The sequence below is a fragment of the Phaethon aethereus genome (genome assembly GCF_964289735.1).
Source record: "Phaethon aethereus genome assembly, chromosome: 8".
NCBI lineage: Eukaryota > Metazoa > Chordata > Aves > Phaethontiformes > Phaethontidae > Phaethon > Phaethon aethereus.
This window is the reverse complement of record NC_138584.1, coordinates 16,400,124-16,410,125: the sequence shown is the minus strand read 5'-3', so window position 1 is coordinate 16,410,125 and position 10,002 is coordinate 16,400,124. Positions and strand designations below refer to the sequence as shown.

General features: G+C 38.6%; 1 protein-coding gene across 1 annotated transcript in view; it reads right to left on the bottom strand.

Moving 5' to 3' along the window:
- Window positions 1–2,386: 2,386 nt before the first annotated feature.
- ABCA4 (ATP binding cassette subfamily A member 4) overlaps window positions 2,387–10,002 on the bottom strand; it is a gene marked incomplete at both ends in the record, with an annotated part of 55,039 nt that continues 47,423 nt past the window's right edge. Inside the window, 10 exons of the mRNA XM_082002756.1 lie at window positions 2,387–2,509; window positions 3,424–3,673; window positions 4,020–4,112; window positions 4,201–4,304; window positions 5,529–5,663; window positions 6,231–6,372; window positions 7,377–7,483; window positions 7,595–7,657; window positions 8,548–8,668; window positions 9,553–9,682. Of these exons, the coding sequence (XP_081858882.1) occupies window positions 2,387–2,509; window positions 3,424–3,673; window positions 4,020–4,112; window positions 4,201–4,304; window positions 5,529–5,663; window positions 6,231–6,372; window positions 7,377–7,483; window positions 7,595–7,657; window positions 8,548–8,668; window positions 9,553–9,682 (1,268 nt within the window). The remainder of the gene's footprint in view (window positions 2,510–3,423; window positions 3,674–4,019; window positions 4,113–4,200; window positions 4,305–5,528; window positions 5,664–6,230; window positions 6,373–7,376; window positions 7,484–7,594; window positions 7,658–8,547; window positions 8,669–9,552; window positions 9,683–10,002) is intronic.

Genomic DNA, 10,002 nt, shown 5'->3' with positions numbered 1-10,002 from the left:
GAAAAAAGGTTTAATTTGAATATTGCACAGAACTTCAAGACGAAAAAGCTCATAAATCTTCCAAATAAGTGAATTAATTTAAGGATTTTGGTGCATGTTGAAACTCCAGTGCTGAGGGAAATTGTATGCACTTGAAATCTGCACTTCCTTACATTCAAGAATTTTCAACTCAGAAGCACCTTCAAAAATTAAGGCTTCATTGCACAGCTGGTAGCCAAAAGCCCTTACAGTTCACTGTAACCTGACTTAGATTTTCCTGTACTAGTCTATTTAGATTGATGGATCAGAGATACTGAGAAGTCTGTGCTGAAAAGCAGCTCCAAATTTAGCAGTGGCATTCTGCAAGACATAAGTACATTGGAATGAGGACATACCAGTTAACTACTAGAGAGCTCGGCTCAGCCAGCACAGCCAGCTGGCCTGAAGACAGTTGCATGATCTGCCTTCTTTGACTTGAAGAAGAGAGCGTGCTGCCTGGAAGCAGGTGCTTTGTAACAAATAACATTACCAAAGAATATGAATGGTTCCTGGAATAAAAAAAAAAAGGCAATATCTCAAATACCTGATTTGGGTCTAACCCCTAATTTGCCAAAAGAATCTGAAGAAAGATTTGTGGATGTAACATCCTGAGTTGTTGGGGTTATTTGTTTGTTTGTTTTTAGTCGTCTTCATTAGTAAATTGCATACTGGTAAATAAGGTTCAGAAGATCTGACCTATGCTATATCTGTGATATTTGGCCTGTTTCCATATAACAAGTACTTAAGATACTAAAGAACCTTTTACCTAGCATTTTATGTCAGCATTCTCTGAATAATTTTTAATACACTTTGTAAATGTGTGAAGTGACTGCGAGTCCTCAGAATGCTAGCTCCCTTCCTATTTTCAGAGCCGGGGAGAAAAATCAGCTACATTTTAGATTTCCTGTGTTTTCTTTTTCACAAGATGTTCAGTGGGACTTAGTTGGGTTTTGTGCAAATCTAGTAAAAAAAAAGACTATTGCAATCTTATCTAAATTACATTTTAAAACTATTTTAGATTATGAAGAGAATGCATAGATACTGTTTTGTTTCACGATTAATTTATTTCTCTATAACGGATGTATAGAAAGATTTTGCAACTATTTGTAAGGGTGAAATATGCAATAAATTCTAGACTATATTTTGAAATCAGTTGAAATAATTATGGCAAAAGATAACGACTACAGCTGGTTGCTGAAGTTTCATAATATTTTGTACAGTAAAAAGCAAGTATGTCCTTATATAAAAAAAATTCTACAGAAATTGAAGAAAAATACCTAACAGAGCAAAAATAAATGACCCAGATTTTATTTCTGTATAACATATCTTAGAGAAGATTTCTTAGAAATTGTTAGGCCTGGTAGATAACTGAAGCAATACATCATTATGAATTTGTTTTCAGTGTTGTTATTTTCCGCGAGTTTAACTGTGAAACAGAGAAAAAATTGAAATGCCAAATGATTTCCCACTGAGTGCAGTGTGGAGTACAAGCGGGTTGAAATTTTCCTTCTCAGCAGAGAAAGCACATACCCTATTCACACTTTATACCCACTTAAGTCCAGTCACAGGAAAGAAGAAAAATTTGATCTTGTTTAGTAACAAAGGTATCTTTCCAGGCCTTCATGAGAAAACAAAACTTTTGGCAGATTTGGACATGCTCTCTTTCCTTTTAATCTCCATTTTGACATTCTGCTTCTATTTGAGAAACTTGAAGATCAATATGAGATAATTTTCATTAAGATTTTTTTTTTTTAAAGCGGACTTCTTGCCTGGGTCTGAGATGTGAATTAATTCTTCCCATTCTTGCTGAGACAACTGTCTGTTTTCACTGGCAGCCTGGTGAGACATTGAAGCAGTCTCCCAGCACTAGCCTCATCAGCCAGCATTGATGTTCTGACCTTGGTAGTCCTGTGCACTCAGGATGGCAGAAATCCACTTCTAAGCTAGGCAATGCTTTCTGCCTTGGGACCTGTCTGCTGACTAGCAGTTGACTTAAGAGTTAAACAAGAAAAACCTACCAGCCTGAAAGGACCAGACAGATAAACTATCTTTAATGCTCTTTACATGTCAACAAGGAGGAATGAGACTTCTCTTCTTGTACCTTATAATGCAATTTATGTTAGAAGAAGATTTTGTTTATAGCAAGGACCTGCCTTTCCTTTGACACTTTCAGCATGTGGTGTTCCTGGTAGAGCAGTAGAAGTTGGCTGTTGCTAGGGCTGTTGCTGTTGTGAGCACAGTGCTCAGAAAGGTGCAAAAAATCAGTATAATACTGAGTGTGGGAACCTTTGTTTTACCCTTGTACTGCTCTGGTATAGCACATCTTTGCACTGTGCACAATCTAAGAGCTAGTGACTATAGGAATAGTTTATGCAACTGCCTGCTGATGCAAAGCAGGGGACACCTTTGCTTCTCGGCTGGCTCCAGCTGCACGGGGATGCAAAGGAATTTCCTCATCCTCCATCTGCTGTTTAGCAAAGTTCACAAAAACCTGTGTGAGGAAAGCAGAAAATGTCACCATCTCATCAGCTGAGATGAGTTAGTGGAACGTCTCTGTACATTTGCATCCTCTTGGCCTCCGCAGGGAAGAGACAGAAAGGGGAATCTATAGATGTGAGCTGAACTGAGACACTGTGTATTAGCAAGGTTCATTAATTTCTTCTTTATTTTGATAAACTTCCTTGCAAATTCTTTCCTTTGGATGCACTTACTTGCAACTAAAATCCCATTTTTTCTTAAGCAGGAGATGGGTTCAGCAAGGTTTGCATGGCTTGCACAACATAAGTGAGTTTGGTTGAGACAGAATATTTTAGTAGGAAGCTGTAAGGCAGCGAGGAATGTGTCTCTAGCATTCCCATCAAAACCAGCTTTGCATATGTGGATCCTCAGCTACTTAGGAAAGCAGGTTCATGGGGCCACTACCCTCTAGCAAGTGGGTGTTGCCAACAATCACAGTGGGCTTTCTAGGTTTTGTGTGCCTAATTGCTCCTGTATAAAAGTATGTGACAGAAACATATAAACATTTAACTAGATGTCACAGTATCTCTGACACAACACAGTCCAAATCTCTTATTTTAAATAAAACATTATTCCCAGCTCAGCAAGCCTCATTCTGAATAGCTGACCTTGCTCAGACTGCTGCTCCTGAAGGAATGGGTTGTATAAATTCTGGTGTCTGGGAACCACTCTCTTACCAGATATCAAATAGCACCTATTTACACAAGGATTAGTTACAGATTTCATATCTGATCCACTCTCCCTGATGGGAATTTTGCCTGAGAAAGAGGTGCAAGATGATTCTCTACTCTGAACAGTTTGGTCCTTTGGTTGTTTGGATACATCCCTATTGCATTGCCTAATTCTTGCCAGACAGGATTTTGCATGGATGCTTTATTTTTCACTCACCTGATCTAAAGTTGTTTGAGACACAGAATATTCTTCAATATGCAAGTTTTCCTTATTGGAGATTATTAACCGAAAAATCTTAGCCAGAGAGGAGGAGCAAATCTGATACTGCAGCATGTTGTAATGTTTCTCTCTCTGTAAACTGCCTGGGAAGTTCAGGCGTATGAATTGCTCAGCAGGAGTAGGATCTGGAGGCAGCCCAGACTTTGGAGCTTTGATTTTCAGAGTGACAATGTAGCCATCTCCAAACCTGGGAAGCACATGGGGATTTGGGAATTGGATGAAGAGATGGTTTCATTATTCAGGAAGGAAATTCATTTTCAGCAGCTATGAAAATATTAATATCTGAAAGATAAGGAATAAGATCTAGCTTTGTAGGAAGCTCTGTATTTGCCCTGCAGAAATGGTGCGTAGCATAACAGAGTTGAAATGAGGATGAGGTCTGCTCAAATTGTCTAGGATACCATAGAGTTGCATCCAGAAATGGGTCTGTTTAAACAACAGCTCTTCATATTGGATTGCTGTATTAAGAACGGTACATGTCACATACACTAAGTTTTCCAATTAAAAAAACACCGTAAAAATATTCTACTTACTTGTATTTTAGCTGCTGAATTGTGCCCAGGCATTTGAAGGTACCTTTTACCATGATGGCTAAACGAGTACAGAGGGCTTCACATTCTTCCATACTTTTAAAAGCAGAGAACAGATATTTGAGGTAAAAGCCAGCAGATGAACTTCAGCTACTCTGGGATTCTGAATTCTAACTCTTTTTACCTGTGTGAAGTTAGAACCACAGCTCGCCCATCTCTGAGCACGCTGACAATAGAGTCCCACAGGAGGCGCCGGGATTGAGGGTCCATTCCAGTAGTTGGTTCATCCTATAAAGGAAATGTTAAGACAATCAGAGTCAGAGAAACAGATAACAAAAAGAAAATCTATTTAGAATCAAGTCATTGTGTGTTTGGGCCTTAGCATACAGCTGCTTCCCTACTGAAATCTGTGCCTTGAGAAAGCACATGCACCTTGAGAAGCCTATGAGTGAATAGATACTAATGTAATTCTTGGCACAAAGCAGTAAGGAAACAAGTACAAAAAACTGCAGGTAAGAATATAATGCTGTCTCTGTAGGGCACAGCTAAAGGGAAGGGAATGCAGTGACCATTATGACAAAGGCAGTCCACAGTCTAAGGTCTTAGATATCAAAAATGTAAGCATTTGTGATACTCCATTATAAAAACATTTAGGACTCAAAATAGAAATAAATGGGAAGAGGCTCATGCAGTAGAAGTTACTGCTACTGCAATTGTGTCAAGTTTGGCTCTCATGTTTTGATGAACATTAGAGGTCATATCTATAATACTAGCTTTAAGACAGAGATGGACACTTCAGATAAAAATCTTGGCAACAACTCTTGTAAGAGGTTTTATTTCTCATTACCCTTCTCTGATTTGATTGGTAGTAAATTAAACTAATTTCCCCAAGTTGAGTCTGTTTTGCCCGTGACGGTAATTGGCGAGTGATCTCCCCCTATCCTTATCTTGACCCATGAGCCTTTCATTATATTTTCTCTCCCTTGTCCAGCTGAGGAGGGTAAGTGATGGAGGAGCTTTGGTGGTCACCTGGTGTCCAGCCAGGGACAACCCACCACATATTTGTATAGTTCAGTCTAAACTTGTATAATTTATTCCAAAGGTATTAAAGGCTGCAAAAGGGTAGCTCTCTTCCTCTGTTCTGCTGGATAAAGCAGCAAGGTATGTCGTAAGATCATCTTTTACATGAGTGGTTGGACTCTGACAAGAAAAGGCAGGCTGAAACCAAACATGGATTTAAATTCAGATTTGTCTGGGTTATAGTTTTTATCTCAAACCATTCTTTGTTGAAGATCTTTCTTTCATAATCACTTGGGGTCCATTGAAAACTTAGCTAAGCATCCCAGTCTGTCCCTGAAATTAAAGAACTCAAAATTACCTTGAAGTAGATGTAAGTCGAGGGCAGAAAGGAGCTTGCAAGGACTGTCATAAACAGCCTTGTACCTCTTTAGCATGTAGTTTTATGAGATGTTCTGTTGAACTACCACAGAGCTATGATACCATGACACTTACTAGCAAAACGAGTGGTGGGCAGCCTATCAGTGCAATGGCAGTGGAGAGCTTGCGCTTGTTGCCACCACTGTAGGTACCAGCCAGGTGATCTGCATACATAGGAAGTCCCAGCTTCTGAATGCCCCATTCAGCAACCTATGAGAAAGACCGTCTTTTTCACAGAGCAGCTAATGCATAACAGACAGGATTGCTGATGCATCCCTCTTATGGCAGAGACATGGCAATCCCCTGGGTTTTAGTACATTCATTTTAGAACTGGAGCAGGGGAGTCCAAAACATTTATTGTGATGAGGGGAATTCTAACTACTTGAGGGAAAGCCATAAATCAGCCTCAGCTGTAAACTTCCTATTTGTGCAAGAATTTAAATTATTTTCTTCTGGAATCTTCTCCACGTTTTCTTTCCCATACATAAACAACTTTAAAGACAAGAACAAAACAGCAACCAGTGCAGTTCTGAGTCATACCAATTGCATCTTTAGCCTTCCACAGTTGGCACCACAGTTTTGCAAGTACCATTAATGCCATTTGGTAGTGCAGTCTTGTACTTAACTGTCCAAATGACAGGAACCATTTCCAGGACTTCAAGACACAGAATGGCAAGGCCACTTTGGAAATTCTGGCCCTTGGCATGTCATGAACCCAGTTAATCATCACAAATATTCACTCTAACTATGTATATGTCAAAAGCAAGAATGCTTTACCCTCTTGATTTCCTCTGCTGGAACTCCCCGCAGGCGTGCATATAAGTAGAGATGTTCTCGTCCTGTGAGCAGGTCATCAATGGCATCAAACTGAGGGCAGTATCCCATGTTTTGATGAACATTAGAAATGTGGGTCAATATGCTGGAGAAACAAATAAAAGAATTTTATATCTATAACACTGTCTTTAACACAGAGATGGTCACTTCAAAAGAAAACCTTTCTTTTCTGGGGCAACAATTCTTGTAAGAGGAGAATGAATTCTTCCTGATACAACATCCTACTAAAATACCTGTCTGTACAGGATAGCAAGGAATATATTGTCATCTAAATCACCTTAGTCCTGGCTAAGAGCGTAAGCCTTTTTCCCCTCAGCCATTTTCCTATTTAAGTATAACTTAACAAGAAGTTCTTTGAACAGCCACTCAGATCATATTTTTTACAAATGGTGTTTATTTCTAGAAGAAAAAAAATCAGTCAGTTTCATCTCAGAGTGTGGTCACTGGGACCAGACAGGTAAGACACAAGGCTAACACTCTGTTGGTAGTAATAGTAGGAGAAGTACAGAATCATAGAACAGTTGCAGTTGGAAGGGGCCTCTAGAGGTCATCTTGTCCACTCATCCTGCTTGAGCAGGGTCACATACAGCAGTTTGCCCAGGACCATGTCCTGGCAACAAAATAGCTATTGTTCAAATCACATAAATGGACAAAGAACCAAATCCAAACTACACTTAACAAAGACACACCACCTGGAACTAAACTAACATAAGTGAATACCAGATCACGCTGTATTAACTCAGGACATTATGCCAGCACTGTGTAAATAAAGATACTAGAAACAGCCAGAGAAAAGTCCCAAAGCTCAAAGTAGGTTTCAAAGTCTCAAAAGACTGGTTATCTTACGTTTGTGAGCTCTGGCCATTAGATCTGATTGCCTTGTCCAACTGTCAGCATTACTATAACTTACCCACAGATTTTGCAACAGAGTGTTAAAAGTATAAAGTGCCAGTGTGTGTTAGCTGTGGTCTCTCTCAGTGCCATAAAACTGGAAAAGAGCTGCTGGGTTATTGAGACTATGAACTGGGCAGTTCTATCCCAGTAAATGGACTGTCACAGACTTTTTTTTTTTTTTTTTAAGGTACTTACCTATTGCCAGCCACTACAGCATCTCCAGATGTCACATCAGTATCTCCAGTCAGCATTTTGAACGTTGTTGTTTTGCCAGCACCATTCACTCCCAAAAGACCAAAGCACTAAATTACAAAATTTATCACATTCTTTAGTATTTCCAACTTGCATATCAGCAGGGGCATGAAATCTGAAAAGAGCCATGGAATGTAATCTAGTCTTATTGAACAACCTACCTCTCCAGGACGGATGCCAACACAGAGTCTGTCCACTGCAGGCTGGTGCCTGCTTGCATAAATCTAAATCGACAGGAAAAAAAAAAAAAAAAAGAAAGAAAAATCCTATTTCAAGACATAGACAGCAAAGAAAGTCTTCTGAATTTTTTAGTTTAATGCTATTGGGATGAGGCAACTTCAGAACCACGACAGGAATAAATAAAAAGCTAAGACGACTAAGCATTCTACAAAGTCAAACATTTAGTTACTTTAAATAAATTTGTAACGATCCCTAAAAATACCAATTTTTCTGCATGCAGCCATTTACTTCATATCTTTAGGATTAGGAGACAGACCTGATGCTTTGCTGGGACAAAGTATCTCTGACATATCAAACCAAAGTGGAACAATACAGTAAGATAGTCTGAAGAATAATACTCCAGTTCTCTATTTATGAGATACCAGCAATGTGTGTAATCTTTGTATTTCTGTAGCTCAACTTTGCATGCATTCTGATAGCATAACTCAGATGCCTTCCATGTCTGGAAAGAAGATAAATTAGCAGTAACTGCAGCCCTCAAAGTGAGAGCAACCAAAAGGTTAACTTGATATTGAAACTCACCAAAACAAAAACAGCATAGTAGAAGAAAAGACTAGTAGTAGAAATGGACACTCAATAGATAACAGTCATGTCAGATGATGTGAGTTAAAAAAACCCCTTAAGCAGGGAAGGTTGCACTGTCCTTGCTGGACTTCCCTGTGGTTTGATTTCTAATCAAAGGAAATAGCCAAATAACGCATCAAGACTTGACTTTTAAGTTAGAAGTTATTTTCTAACTTAGAAAATAAGTTAGATTGTTATTTTCTAAGGCACAAGGTTGATTTTGAAAACAATACCATCTGAATCCACAATTGAAATACATTCTGAAAGAATAAATTTAAACTAATTTGTTTAATTCTTCTCAGAATATTACCTTGGTCAGTTCTTGTAATTCTAAGATATCTGTTTTGTTCCCTCCATTCATAATTCTTTTTCTTTCTTCTGCAACGTCCTCATCTTCACCAATAATAGGTGACATGGCAGTCTCAGAAAACCTGGAAAAACCCAGGAGAGTGACTGCAGAAACAATGAATTGCCCTGGGTGCAGTTAGAATAACAGCATGATACAATGGCTAATCAATTGCCAAAAATGTGATTGGTGGAAGCAGTGGGATTGAAACTTCAACATCACAATGTGACACTGGCTGGAGCATTCCTGCTGTTGGGAGAATCCCCGACCTTTAAAAGTTATCTCTAAATACTAAAAAGGAAGGAAATGGCTTGCTCAAAAGAGCATGCCTTGTTAGTCACTGATATGACATAACCTGCCCCTCAGCCACAGCTTTCGCTAATTGGCAGCTCTTCAGTAGCTAATGATAGTCCTTCGACAGATCTTTTGAGTAGACCTCCCTCCAAGACAGTATTTTCATAATTGTACCAATCAGTACTCTGGTTGGCAATCTCAAACAGGAGTGAATGTCCCACTCACACCTGGAAGGTAGCTGCTTTCATTGAGCAAAGACACATTTGTAAAGCAGAGAGGAGAATCTTGCATAGCGTCCAGGCTGCAACTGTGCTGTGCAATGGACTAGAATTCCTGTCTTGGGATGTCAGGCTAGTACCTCATGCCAGTACTTATGACACTACAGAATTTGAAAGTTATTATATAATCTCACTATTACAGTGTCTTAATTAAAAAAAATTACATTAAAATCTTAATTCAAAATAACTCACTTTAATAATATATTCTTGAATTCTGTTAAGATAATGCACATTTGTAAATGCTTTCTTGAACCAGAATATCAACAAATTGAGATGAAATCAGGTAAGTAAAAAAAAAAAGCTGAAAAATCTAGAGAAAAAGAAAAGAGAGGGATATAGAGAATAACAAAGACACTCACCCTAATAAAGGAACATTAGTACAAGGTTTCAGACATACCATCTTGTGGAGAACAAACGATGCTGCATAAGGAGATTCAGAATGAAGAATGCAACCCCTTGAACAGCCATGGCAACCAGGTTCTTTCCAACAAAGTCCCACTGAAAAGGATTGGAAACACGCTTCTCACCTTCAGAGAAAGAGCACCAGAAAGCAAGGTGAAATACTGCTGAAACAAAGTGCTGCTCCTGAGAACAAAAGGCATAATCATAATGTTTTAGGATGAAAATCCGTATTTTATTTGATCATGATCAGGCAATGTCTCAATTTTCCAATGTCTTACAAAGATTCTTAAGAAAATACACTCCAAGTGTATTTTCCAAGTGTACTGATGCTTGGGAGCAAAAATGAATATAAGCTTTCTGAATATGCATTAATTTGGATATAATAACATGAAATTGGCATGAATTATGTGAAAGACAAACATTTTCTGAATAAAATCAGATTAAT